Source organism: Monodelphis domestica, chromosome 8 (genome assembly GCF_027887165.1).
Source record: "Monodelphis domestica isolate mMonDom1 chromosome 8, mMonDom1.pri, whole genome shotgun sequence".
Classification (NCBI taxonomy): domain Eukaryota; kingdom Metazoa; phylum Chordata; class Mammalia; order Didelphimorphia; family Didelphidae; genus Monodelphis; species Monodelphis domestica.
The window spans coordinates 127,932,389-127,946,521 of record NC_077234.1 but is presented as its reverse complement, the minus strand read 5'-3'; the positions used below and the strand labels follow the sequence as shown (position 1 = coordinate 127,946,521).

General features: G+C 33.7%; 1 protein-coding gene across 18 annotated transcripts in view; it reads left to right on the top strand.

The window, feature by feature from the left end:
- The window catches only part of KLF12 (KLF transcription factor 12), a 564,503-nt gene that overhangs the window by 378,231 nt on the left and 172,139 nt on the right, over positions 1-14,133 (top strand). For all 18 annotated transcript variants that reach the window (XM_016424983.2, XM_056807734.1, XM_056807726.1 and 15 more), the window contains one exon: positions 6,051-6,600. In XM_016424983.2, coding sequence (XP_016280469.1) covers positions 6,051-6,600 — 550 coding nt within the window. The remainder of the gene's footprint in view (positions 1-6,050; positions 6,601-14,133) is intronic.

Here is a 14,133-nt window from a genome sequence, read left to right as displayed (position 1 = left end):
ATTGAGAACCTATGGGACAGACACTAAGGATACAAACACAGGGGGAAAAATTGTCCTTATCCTCATGGAGTCATTAAAGATTCTAACTTTCTATGCAAAGTAAAGGGCCTCCTTTTTAATAGCTCCACTTTCCATACTTGGTGTTTGAGTACTAGTCATGTAACTCTTGAAGTTTCAGAGTATTAAAAATGAGGACTTCCTAGGTGGCAGTGGAATTAGCATGTTTCAAGTAAGGAACAGTTCAAGAAAAGTAGCATAAAGGGATGTATGAATGGAAAAGATGATGAGTTGATTATGTGTCAAGAATAAGGAATAACCGTTGGAATAACCAATTGCTATTCCATTGGTGTCTTCATGTTTTTTAAAAGAAAGAGGTGGATGCCTTCATCACTTTTGGATGGATTTCCTGTGACAAGATTAGAAAAAGATATGGATTATTGTTGTATAAGAAGGATAGGCATTAATGGATTGCATTATTGATAATAGTGCCCAGATTGATGAGATCACAGATTCATTTAAGTACTCATATGTAAAAAATAAGTAAATGTGCTCATCATGACTAACAACTACAAGTTCAGAAAGTGGCAAAGTTTAAGTTAGAACTCAGGTCTTTGCAATTCTAAACCAAAGCATTTTAGAAGACAATTATTTGGAACATTAATTCCCAAGCCTAATTTTGTACTCTGCAAGAGCCTCTGATCACATCCAGGCTGTTGTCAAAGTCTAGAGAAATTATCAAAACAAAAGAAATATCAGTTCATTTGAGTTATAAATTCCTCATGTACAGAACTTTTAGAAACAAATTACAAAGCATACAATGAAAGTGTCACAATTCTCTAAAGGTTAAGAATTCAATTTAACTTCAATTATCAAACATTTATTAAGCTCCTCCTTTTCCAAGTCATTTTGGTAGCTCATCTGTATAGAAGAAAAAACGAAAGAGAACCTGACTTCAAAAAGTTTATGTATTGTCTATGTGAGTTACCAGTTCAAAAAAAATGACACCAGACACCAAAAGTATGATTTTTCTTTTTTCTTTTTCTTTTTTTGGTGGGGAAAGGGACAACAAAATGCCATCTGCTCATGGAGATGTGATAAATGATTGATCATGTTAATAGATGGGTTAAAACATTTCATAATCAACAGAGTAAATGTGTATATAAAATAATAAAAATAATATTATAAGCAAATGATAATTCTTCAATAAACACTAATACTGAATTCTTTAATGACTTCAAAAATAATTCCCTTTGTAAGAAAAGGGCTATATCTGTTTCCCTGAAATACAATAACATTAAATTAAAAATCAATCACTGCGAAAAAGAAGATTTAATATATGTTGCAATTGAGATGCAGTATTATTATAAAGTTTACCTTTTGGTTAGAATAAGTTAAATATTTTTTCAAGTAGCTCTTTCAATTTGATTTAAATTTGCTTTCAAAACTTAAGAGCTATGGAAAAAGTATTCCTAGTAAAAATATATCTATATTTTAAATTATATTTAGGTTTCCTTGGTATTATATATTATCAGGCTTTGTTTTGCCCCTTCTCTTCCACTTAGGGTCCCCACAGCCCTGGAAAGAGGTAGATTTCTAACATGTATAGAATTCCTTTGTATGGTTATCTCATAAAATCTTCAAGCTTTACTGGTTCTTTTAAGATTATTTTACTGTGTAATTTATTGCAAAGTGAGCCTAATTGTGCTTATTCCATTTGGCTCCAATTCTTACCACTGTCATTGCTACTAAAGTAGTACTATATTCAGTTTATTATTTGTAGGTAATAATAAATAATAATCTAGTATTCCTTTAAAAATATATGATCATTTCAGCATTGAGGTTTCTTACAACCACCTATTAAAGTTGGTGGTACAATATTATTGATATCATTTTATAGTTGAGGTAAATGGAGCTCAGAATAGTTAAGGTACTCGACCAAGATCAGGTAGTTAAGTGTCAAAAGACTAAAATGTGAAACTCAAGTCTTTTGACTCCAAAGCTAATGTTCCTTCCAACACATCACTCTACTGTTTAAACACTTGAAGTATGGGCAGTGCAGACATCGTAAAAAAGTAAGTGGTATTGCACATGAACTCTAGTTCTAAATCTATGAGACTGTGAAAATATATTGGATTATGAGATCAAACTATTCCTTGTATGAAAGCTGCTTACTATTCATTCCTTTCCCAGTTGTTGTATAACTGAGGTTTGGAGAATATGACTTATTTAGAGCATGAATTTCATAAACAAGCAGTTCTGTGTTTTCTTTAATCCATTCCACTTTCTTCATTTCTTTAAAAATTTTAGCTCCCTTTTTAGAGACTCAGTTCTTTTGATGATGCTCTAGACTCTTCTCTCATTTTGTCTCTAATAGGTATGATTCATAAGGCTTCAATGTGCTCTTCTAATCACTTACTATTCTATAATGTATGTGTTATTTGTCCTATACCTTGATTTCTTTCTTTTGCATTCTTTATCTGTTATAGCTGCATAAGTAGAATAAGTATTAAGGACACTATAAATTATTATGTGTGGTATGCTTTCCACTCAAAAGAAGTAAAAGGAGGAGTTTAATAAAAATAGCTAGTTTTTTTTTTACTTTTTAATTTAAATGACTAAGGATCTGCTATAAATGTTCTTAAGTTACTTTTTATATCATGATATAAGATGTATAAATGTGTATTTTTTGCTCAAAATTAGAATTTAGTAGATTTTACTGGCCATATTATCACAATGTAAGAGATTAGTATGGGCTGCCAAGATATAATACTATATCCTCTGTGTCAACAAGAAAGATAATATAATAAGACCTTTGTCCCTGTTTTCTGTAGAAATGTTATTCTTGAACATTCTGGCCACATTTCAACCCTGTTTGAAAAAAGAACCAGCATGTGTCTTTTTTATGTTTGTGTTTAGAGATCCATGCATAATCTGCTCATGATTCCAAGTGAGGCACTTTTTTTTTTTTTAGTCCAAAGGTTATATTCATCCTTCCTCATGTATATAATTGTTTTCTATCTTTGGTCCTGAGTCCACACAAAAGCAACCTAGTTCTCTAAGATTTCAAAAAGGCTTGTGAAATGGACACATGCACTTTCTTGCTGTAAAACTGTATAAGGAAGAAAAAATGTCCATCAGCAAGGTTCTTGATGCTATTTCCAAAAGGTTATCTTACTCAATGGGGACAGGAATGGGGTTCCCTAAGGTATATAATCCACTTATATATCTCCATCAAATTTGGTACACAGACACAGAGTTTGTCTAAATAAACACAAACTTGGTAATTGCTACCTTTTCTCAACCTTGCATGGTTGTGGTCTATTAAGGCAATTTCCAGTTCCCCAACACTCCTGTGTGACTCTGTTGATCTAATGAAGAAGCAAACTTTCCTCATTTGTTTGCAAAACAATGTAAAAATATGGCTTTGGGGTGCTAGGGAGGTAAATATGGGGAAGCAAAGAAAAAATCTGGTGGAAAATCCTTTGTTGTGTTTTTTCAAGTTATGTCCATTGCTGAGGAAATATTAAAAAAGAGAGAATCAGAGATATAAAGTCGAAACAAACTATCTTCAAGTGAGTAATGTAATTTAGAAATCTGAAAAAGGTGGTAAGCACATTTAATCAAACTCTCTAAAGATTTTTCTTGGATAAGTTGAAATTCATAACCTGTGAAAAAGGAATTTTTAGATCTATTAATATATTTATTAATTGCTATTATATATCAGGAACTGCACTAGGCTTTGGAGATATAAAGACAAAAACAGTTCTTGCCTTCATGGAGCTTACCTTCAATAGAAGTAGAAGAAGCATATACAAATAAATGTATTCAAAATATTTACAAAAGGAAATGCAGGGTAAATTTGAAAGAAGCAGATGAGAGGAACTAGAGAGATCAAGTGGGACCCAATAAATTGCAAAAACAGAAATACTATTTTGATTGCAAACACTGGATTAATTATTTGTAAAAGAAAAAATGTTACTTCTTTCATGTATTATTTGTTTTTCTTAGATGTTTTTCTTGTGTCTTAAAAACAATTATAAAACAATTAATTTTCTATATTTGAAGAATAAAACTAGAAACTTTATTATTTATACTGTTTCTTCCGATATTTTAGATAATACATTTTGATTTCACCTCGTATATACAAAATTGCTGAAGTGATGATGCCAGTTTGGAAGAAAAATAATAAAAATTAAAAATAATATAAAATAATATAAAATATAAAAATAATAAAACCCAACAAACCACCAACAAATTTTCATTTTAGGTGATTGTTATCATTGTCAACTTCATTGTTTTCTTTTTCCTTTTTAAAATTATAGATAGACTATTTTAAGGAAATGTATTTCATCACTAAAAGGGCATCCCAGCTTTGGAGAAATAGCAAAATCAAAGTACTTCTTATTCAAAACAAAACATGAAATGAACCAACTTAATTTCATTTTGAACATTGTTGCTCTGCTCTCATAATGAAGACTGAAGGTGTTGTTCTTCATTTAATGGAATATGTCAGAAGCCAAATACACACACACACACAAGGTATGACCTTGTCTAGTCTTTTACAACAAAGTATTTGGCCCACCTATGTGGTAATGTTCTGGAAACAGTCAATTTATAAATCATTTACTTAGCCCTGGACAATTCAGTCTGGCTAAATTTTAAAGTAGATTTAAATTGAATTTATGTGTGCTGGATGGCCTTGGACTTTAGGAGATATATTAAGAGACTAACATTTAATCAATATATTTATGAACTGCTATTACATATAGGGATCTGTGCTAGGCATTGGGGATACATAGTCAAAAACAAAGTCTTGCCCTCATAGAGCTTACATTCTGTAGAGGTAGAGCAATCATATACAATATATACATATACTAGTACTTGCTTTAGTTTTACAAAGAAAATGAATTCGTTCATTCTTGAAAAACTACAACAATTAAAAAAATGAGAAATCAAGATAGTTTTCTTTTCTTTTATGGCTAAACTAATAGGAACATATTCATGGATTACCAAACACTTTAAGAATAACTCACCTCCTCTACCCTTCAGAATTGGAACAACAGTCTTATTTCTCACAAATAGAAAAACTAATTACTTATATTCTCTTATCTCTTCATGTCCAGAATCCCTGGTTCCATTTGCATAGTTTCTCTCTTCACCAATGCAGATCACAGCTCTTTGACTTACTCCATGGTCTTTAGGAGTTGCTGTGGCCAAAACATTCATTACCTTGCAACCATATCTGGTAAAGATCACCTGTGAATGTAACCAGTTTGGTCCTCAAGTAAAAGATTTAACAGTCTCTTATTGGGTTTGTATTAGAAGTCTTTTCAGTTTAATAAAAACTGCCAGAACCCTGGTATAATGCAAGAGAACCCAGGGTAACATTTATATCACAATTACCCATCATAGTAGGACTTAATTGGAGGCTCTTATACTTTTTTCTCCAGTAAATAATCATATTTTCAATGTTGTGTTAATTTCTAACGATTTGTAATAATATTTTGTGACAATCTTTATTTCTGAGTTTAGCCCTGTCATGCTTCTTTGTGAGTAAGTGTAATCTAGAATTAATTTAGACACCTTTCAGGGTATTTAGTAATTTACATTTCCCTAGCATTCAGTAGTACTCATGGGGCTTGAAAGAGTTATTGCACTTCCCTAATTGCCTTATTTATTTCCAGGGAGTAACTTATATCCTGGCAGTATCTTGCAGAATGTAAAATAGAAACATCTTAGTGAGTTCTTTCTGCTATATCTTCAGTTTCTAGTTTTTGGTCCATCTGCTGATATGTGAGTTGAGAGGACCAAGAAAACCTTGTTTATAATAAGGTAAGTATTTATATATGAATTTTAATTGAAATATAGCTTCCTCTTGTTATTTTTGAGGAGATTATGCAATATTCCGAGCTTTGCTTACAGGCTTTATAAAATACTAGATTTCTCATTGAAATATGAAAGAAGGTAAATATTTACATATTCTGATCACATACCTATGAAAAGTTACAGGCAAAAAAAGAGAAATTAATATTCCATTTTTCCTCCCACAGTCTCCAAACGTCCACAACTACCCGGATATGGAAGCCGTTCCCCTCTTGTTAAATAACATGAAAACGGAGCCCCCGGAGGACTCATTATCCACAGATCACTTCCAAACACAAACTGAGCCAGTGGACTTGTCAATAAACAAAGCCAGGACGTCCCCTACAGCAGTTTCATCCTCCCCCGTTTCCATGACAGCCTCTGCCTCCTCTCCTTCCTCTACTTCAACTTCTTCATCATCGTCCTCTAGTCGTCCAGCCTCATCCCCAACCGTTATCACGTCAGTATCTTCAGCATCATCTGCGCCAACAGTATTAACTCCAGGGCCTCTTGTGGCCTCTGCATCTGGTGTGGGTGGTCAGCAGTTTTTGCACATTATCCATCCAGTACCACCTTCGAGCCCCATGAATTTACAGTCTAACAAACTGAGTCATGTTCACCGCATCCCAGTGGTGGTGCAGTCGGTGCCTGTTGTCTATACAGCTGTGAGGTCACCTGGAAACATGAATAACACTATAGTAGTGCCGTTGCTGGAGGATGGGAGAAGCCATGTCAAAGGTAAGAGAAAGAAATGAGGTCAAGTTTTATTTTACATCTAAGGCTAGTTTTTAAATTAATTGCAGGAAAGTCAACCCAAGACCTTTAACCCTTTGCTTCCATACAAGGTTCTATTCCAAAATAATTTAAATAAGAAAAGACTGGATCTAGATCAGTAAATGTTCTACTTGGATTTATCTTGGTGTAGGGTGTTAGATGTTGATCTAAACCTAATCTCTCCCATACTGTTTTCCAGTTTTCCCAGCAGTTTTTGTCAAATAGTGGGTTTTTGTCCCCAAAGCTTAAATGTTCTACTTGGGACCATGATGGATAGTAAAATACAACCACCTCCCCCCCCCAACATGCATGAATTCCAAATTTAGCTGAAAATAATGAAGTGCCACTTTTTACTAACATTTAAACATTTACGTTATAGGACATAAGACATGATTAATATATGCTGTGATGGCTTACCTTTGTAAGCAAGGGATGGATAATTTATGGTTGGTTTGGTTATGGATATAAGTGCTTTTTATTGAAATTAGTCATCATGAAAATTTTTAGTTCTAAATCAGTATTTCTTCTAGTTGTTCAGCCTTATTTTTTTTTTAATGACAGGTAAACTGCCACCAGCCAGTAATGTGTGGGCTTTGGTAGTTATAGCAGTTGCTCAACTTTGAGTCACTTGCAGGTTGTTAACATGTCAGTGAAATAACACATCCAACAGTTGAACATTTGGCTGTAAAAATAACACATAGTTTTGGCTCGCTCCTTCCGCCACCTCTTTTCTGTAAATGAGGTGATGCCTCAGTTGTGTGGGAACATTTTAAGATGCAGTCTTAGAATCCTTTAGGAATAAGGGGTAAGGAAGACAGTTGACTACATAGTAATACCCTGATGAGCCCTAGTTGCTTAATTAAGACTTTGGTAATTATTCAGCAGTTCTTGAAGTTTTCCTTTGACTCTTTATCCTTTCTTAGTCCCACAGTAATTTTCTATTTTTATTTTTTTTTCTTCCAGGTAGCTATACATAATGATCTAATGATTTTCTTCCTTCTCTCTCTTTTTTTTTTTTTGACTGGAATCTGTGAGTGAAATCATACAAGCCATCTTTCAGGAAAAATCGACCAAAACCATTTTCATTATCTTATCTTTGCCCAAACACATCTAAGTATATGGAGATATAAAATCCTTTAGTATGCCTTTGAATGGCAGTCAGATGGCCCAATGGGAAGAATACTAGGGTTGTAATCAATAAGCTCTAAGTTCAAATCCAGACTCAGCCACTTCTGAGCTATGTGACTATGAGTAAGTCACTTAATTCTGTTTACCTCAGTTTCCTCATCTATAAAATGAGTTATGGGAGGAAATGACGAACCACTCTAGTATCTTTGCCAAGAAAACCCCAAAGAGGATCAAAGAGATCACAAAAGTAAATGATTGAATAACAAATACTGAACTGCCAGGATATTGGCAATTCCTTCCTAGTATATTAAACCAAGTAATCAATTGTTCAACAAACACTTATTTGTCTTCTAAGTGGCAGGTGCTATGCTAGGCACTGAGAATGGAAAGAGGAAAAAAAATACTTTCTTCAAGGAGTTTCCATTTTATCAGGGGAAACAATCTATAAACATATAAGAAAATGTCCCAATTTCACCATTACAATTTCACTAGAAAAATCTCTGGATTGAAAAAACCATGAGGGCTTTAACCTACAAAAGCCACTTTCACCACTAAGTTTGATGAATTAACTTCTTGTGCTACTATTGCCATTGGCCAATAACCACCACTGTTGTGTCAGTAGTATAGAGGTAAAGAGAAAAAAAAAAGGGATCAAGTTATCTTTTTAATTCATTTCACTACAGCCAAGCTATTTTTATACAGCTTATACCTCTGATTGCAATGTGCAAATCAGTTTTAATATTGAATATACGAATACATTTCTAGTGATGACAGATGTCCATTCTTTTAAAAACTAATTCACAGATTTATTTCTATTTTTTAGAAAAATTTCTTTGCTTAAACACTGACTTCAACATTATAAGTATCATCTTTTGATTCCTCCCTAGTTGATTCCTTTGTTCACTCACCAAGGAAAAGTAATTCATTTCATCTCCTCAGGTCTCTCACAATTAGGGACCTAAGTTTTAATTTGTTGAGAAAATTGAGTCCATTAGTTGTTATCCCCTCACCCATACCTCTTGATGTCATCTCCTTGTTTTCCTCAATCTCTTGAAAAAAGAGGCCAAAATCTCTACTTGTATCTTAAAAATTAAAAGAAAATTCATTTTCCAACTTATGATCAATTCTAAATATTGGTTCCAAGCCAGAAGAGTGGTAAGGGCTGGGCAATGGGTTTAAATGACTTGCCCAGGGTCATACAGCTAGAAAGTGTATGAAGTCAGATTTAAACCTAAGACCTCTCATCTAGGCTTTTAATCACTGAGCCACCTGGCTCTTTTGACTTCCTATTATTTCTAGGATAAAATATAAACTCATCTGTTTAGCTTTTGAATACTTTTACGACCTAGCCTCAACTTATCTTTCCAAACTAATTGTACATTAGTCCTCTTCCTCCATATTGCAATTAAGGCAAATTGCCCATTTTTCTTGTCCTTAAACAAGATATTCTATTGCTTATCCTTTCATATTCATACTGGCCATCCCCCATAACTGAAAAGAATCCAGCTTGTACCTGAAGATTTTCTTTTTTCAAGATGTAGCACTACCATGAACCCTTTCTTAAATCACCTCCCCAACTTCTAGTGCCATCATTTCTAAGCTAACTCATAAGCTTGTTTGCATTTATTCTCTTTATTCTGTATGTAACTAACTCTTTATCACTTATTTAACTCATTCGACTCTAAGCTCGTTGGTAAGCTCAATTAGACATTGTTTCATTGTATTAGCATTGTCTGTACAATGCATGGCATGGAGTAGATTAGTCAATGAGTATTTATTGATTGCCTTTACAGCATTTTATAAATAACTTAACCATGTAAATACAATTAACTGCCATTTTATATACTGTTATTTAATAGAAATGCCACTTTTGTGACTTACAGCTGAATAGTAAGGAAGATTCTTGTGATGGTGGTGGTCTTTTATGCAATTTTATTAAGTTTTCAAATAAAATAATTTACTATTAAAGGGAAAAGGAAGAACACTGACACCACTTATCTGCCATCATTTAAGAAAAAAAATTTCTACATAATGTTTAAAACCAATGGCCAAATGTCATTTTTATAGTCTTTGTCTCAAAGTTTTCTAAATTTTCAGTGTATGTGAACATATATGAGTAACTTCAACATCCTGTATTTTCTTTTTTTGTCTCTATGATAGCATTTGCTTTTTATTCATGAAGCTATTGAATAGAGTCAAGCACCTCTTTTGGATTTAAAGCTTTCCATCCCCTAAACTGAAAAGAATTGGGAAATAAGGAAGAAACTTGAGTAAAAGGGAGAGAGGGGAATTTAACTAAAAAAAGCCAAAACATCTCCAATGGGAAAGCTGGGTCAGATTTCTAAGGAGTAGAGCATTACTTTAACAGGTTTAGCAGCAAAATTCAGGTCAGAAAAGCTAAAGGTGTATGGAGAAATTAGAATGCAAAAGAATTAGGACATACAGATGATTACAGCTATGAACATTGGTGGTAGAGATCAGCTGAATATGCAGGGGTTTCTCTTAGATGACCTACTGGTACTGAAGGGAATGAAAGATATTTATACAGGAATGGTTAAGTGGATAGAGAGAAGGAGGAGTGTATAGGGGTAATATAATTTAAAGAGAGTCAGTGAAACTTGAATGATGAAGTTGAGTTGTAGGAGAAGACACTCTAGGAGGCTAATTGGTATAAGTACCTCTGGAATTTGGCTTTACTTCTTCATCCCTTTTGTCATTCTTGAGGTAGCGATGACGGAATTGGATATTTCATGAGTTTCTTTCTTGAATGGATTGAATGACTTGGTTGTTCTAATACATCCAGATTTTTTATATAAATATAAAGAATCTATAAATTTCAAGTTCAATCCATCAGTTAGCATTAATTAACTACTGTGTGTTATATACAATCCTTTTAAAGTTCTTTTTATATGAAACAGTAGAGTCTCTATCTGGTAGCCTTAATCTGCTAATTTGACAACACATTGAAATCAACAAGAAAAATCAGAAAACAGTAGATTTTGACATGCTTAGGTGAGAGCTGTATGGCTCCCAAAGCATGTGTGTTTGTGGATATTCACCATTCTAACATTAAAGTTAACATTATATAGGTATATTCAGATATTGAAATTTGGTACTATAGCCTCATATGCAAGAATATTTAGCTGAAATCACTATAGATTCACTAGCTACCATTTTAGAAATTAACTACAGTATAATTTTAGAAATTAGCTACACTATAACTTGTGAGCGTAAATCCTGTCATACTAACTCAGGCAATAAGATGGTAAGAATAGCAAGTCTGAATGTTGACTAGATGTGGAATTGGTTCTACATAATATATTATTTATTTTAAAAGTTTTCCAATTTCCCAATTCCATCCTGCTAGTCTCCTTTCTTCAATGCTGGACTAACTAAATAGTGTCAGTCTATATTGTCTATCCCAGTTGCACATCCAAATTGAGCAGTCCGTGGAGGCTCTCCACCCAGTTTCACATTTTAATCTGAATAATAAATTTTCTTTATCCACTTTTCCTTTGCTGTGTGAATAGTCAGGTCAACTTCTTTGAGTGACTCTAGACATTGAATTGACCCCCGTGACAGACTTCTAGGAGGACATGGACAAATATCTCATGGAATAAATAGACATGGTGATTATAATCTATATTATTGGGGGTAATCGCCAGAGCCATTTGAATATTCTGTGTTAGACTATGTGGCTTTCAGTTCTAAATTTATATTCAGATTTTTTATAGTGAGCATTGGTGTATAAGTCTCCTCTTTCTCCCTCTTGTAGTTCATTTCTTCTTATAGCACTGTTGGACCGTATCAGCCTCCTTGGGTGTAGATCTTGTCATTTGATGATGATGATGATGCTCAAAAATCTTCAGTGATTACTTATTGCCTCCTATATTGAGCTTCATCTTAGCATTTAAGGACCTCTGTTGTTTTCTGTCTCACTTTTTTTAGCCATGGCTCATATAAAATCCCCTTCCTACCCCCATCTGGCATTATATTGTTATTAATATGTTTGAGCCAAATTAAACTACTCTTTGTCTTTTAAAAACTTATTTTTCATTTCCCTACTCTTTTTGCTTTTTATTTTTCACTAACGTTCCTTATTCTTAAAGTATTCTCCTTTCTAATGCACTTTTTAAATTCCCAACCAGCATGCAAAGCTTGGCTTCTATGCTACCTACTCCATTATGCCTTCCATGATCTGCCCAGTAAATAATAGCTTTTTCTCCCTCAAAACTTACATAACATTTTTCTTTGCACCTCCCTGTCATGAAAATGCATTATTTCTCATCAAAAATCTCCCTTCCAAACTCCATAAGAGCAAAAACTATTTCTTACTTAAACTTTGTGTCTCTTTCTTCAACCTGTACCTCTCTCTGCACAGAGTAGGTAATTTAATATTTGCTGGATTTAATTTAACTTAATTTAATTAGCTAAGTGGCAATTATGGTGTTGTCAAATTCTAAGCAAAGAATAGAACATGTATTATGGCTGCAGGTTAAGATGAAGAAATATTTTTTCTTAGTAATATACAACTATTAGATCTGAGGACAGTTGTAAAATTCATTTTTCAGTTAATTAAATACTTTCTAACCACCAATGTTTTCTACTAATGCACAAAATTCAAAATTTTATGAAGTTTTCATCATTTGATCACTTGATTGGCTGTTGCAAAAAGAAACTGATTACTTGAAAGGAGCAAAAGAATGAATACACATTTATTCAGTTATCTCAGTTGTGTCTGGCTCTTCATGACCTCATTTGTGGTTTTCCTGGCAGATATACTAGAATAGTTCGCCATTTCCTTTTCCAGCTCATTTTACAGATGAGGAAACTGAGGCAAGCAGAGTTAAATGACTCTACCAGGCTCACACAGCTAATTAGTGTCTTGGCAAGATTTTAACTGAGTCTTCCTAACTTCTGGCCCAGCATACTATGGCACCTAACTGCTCCCAGAATGTAAAATCTTAGTAACTCTCTAGATTTCATTATTCATCTTTCACTGGATGGTATAGTACCTGGTCAAAGGTAAATCAGTTGATTATCAAAACCCTTCCCCTTTGCTTCATCATAATTCATTTCCATAGTAGGCAAATAAAGATAATATTGTAGTTTATTAATGGTCAAGATTGCAGCTTTCAAGTTAAGTAATAGAGATACTTAGGTCAAATGCTGTCTTATTTGCCTAATTTGACTTCGTATTTCCTGAGAATAAATTCAGCATAAGTTCTGATGATCTGGCTGTATCTATAAAACTAGAATGAGATACTTCTTGGAAGGCTGGATAGTCTTCCTCCTAATAGTTAAAAGAATTTCTAGGTTAGGATAATGCCTGCATTTCTCTATAACTCAGTGATGGTATAAGTAAGATGGTAAAATTCTGGAAGAGAGAAGCTCTAAAGAAGGGGAACTAAAGAAAGCTTATATGTGTTACTCTGTTTACCTGACACCAAACCCTTTCTTTTGTATTAATTTGGATCTAAATGCAGTAGAAACTGTTTTGATATATTGTGCTTTAATAATGGGAGAGAAATATTGGTGATCAGAATAACAGGAGAGCAAAAGAAGCCAACCATTTAGAAAAGATGCACTTTGAAGATGTCCAAAAGTTACCAAAGTTTCATAATATCTATGTCAGATGCTTATAGGTAGTCTTATGAGGCAAAGACTAAGACACTTGGGAAATACTCAGCCGACTATCTCTTGGAAGTCCTTATTCCAGCAAATAGTTTGTGGGTTTTTTTTTTCTTTTTCTAACAAAATGTGCCTTTGAGACATGACAGCCAATATAGGGTGTTGGTAGCAGCCTTGTGAGTTGTCAAGTGGAAAGATTTTTACTGAGTTTCTGGGCTTTATCATCAGTAAATGAAATCTGTGAGAAAAGACCACAAGAGAATATAGAAATCCCAAATAATAAATTTGGTTTTGAAAGGAATTTTTGGTCTTGCACAGGAATATGGCATATGTGGAAATTTGGAGAATTTAAAATATTAGAATGAAAATAATTAAAACCTATTGTGAAGCTTAAATGCAGGGCATGGCACTAGGAGCTGCTGGGTATGCCCCTGGTACTCACCTCTTTCTAAAACAGCGCTGCCCTCTTATTTGGTTTCAGAAATATGCCATATTTTTCATAGCAGCCATTCCTACATTGAATGAGATGTAGCCTTGGGCATGGTTGAAATAAGCACACCCCATTTCCCTCCTTCAGGCTATTGCTTTTTTCAGCAGCCCACAAGAACAAACCACACATGTATTTTTAGCATCTGTATAATTTATGTTTGTGGAGCAAAAATATGGTCATCCTACAAGCCCAGTAGTGTAGCGAGTACTACAGAGTCTGCAAGACTCAGGAGCCCTGGCTGCATAATC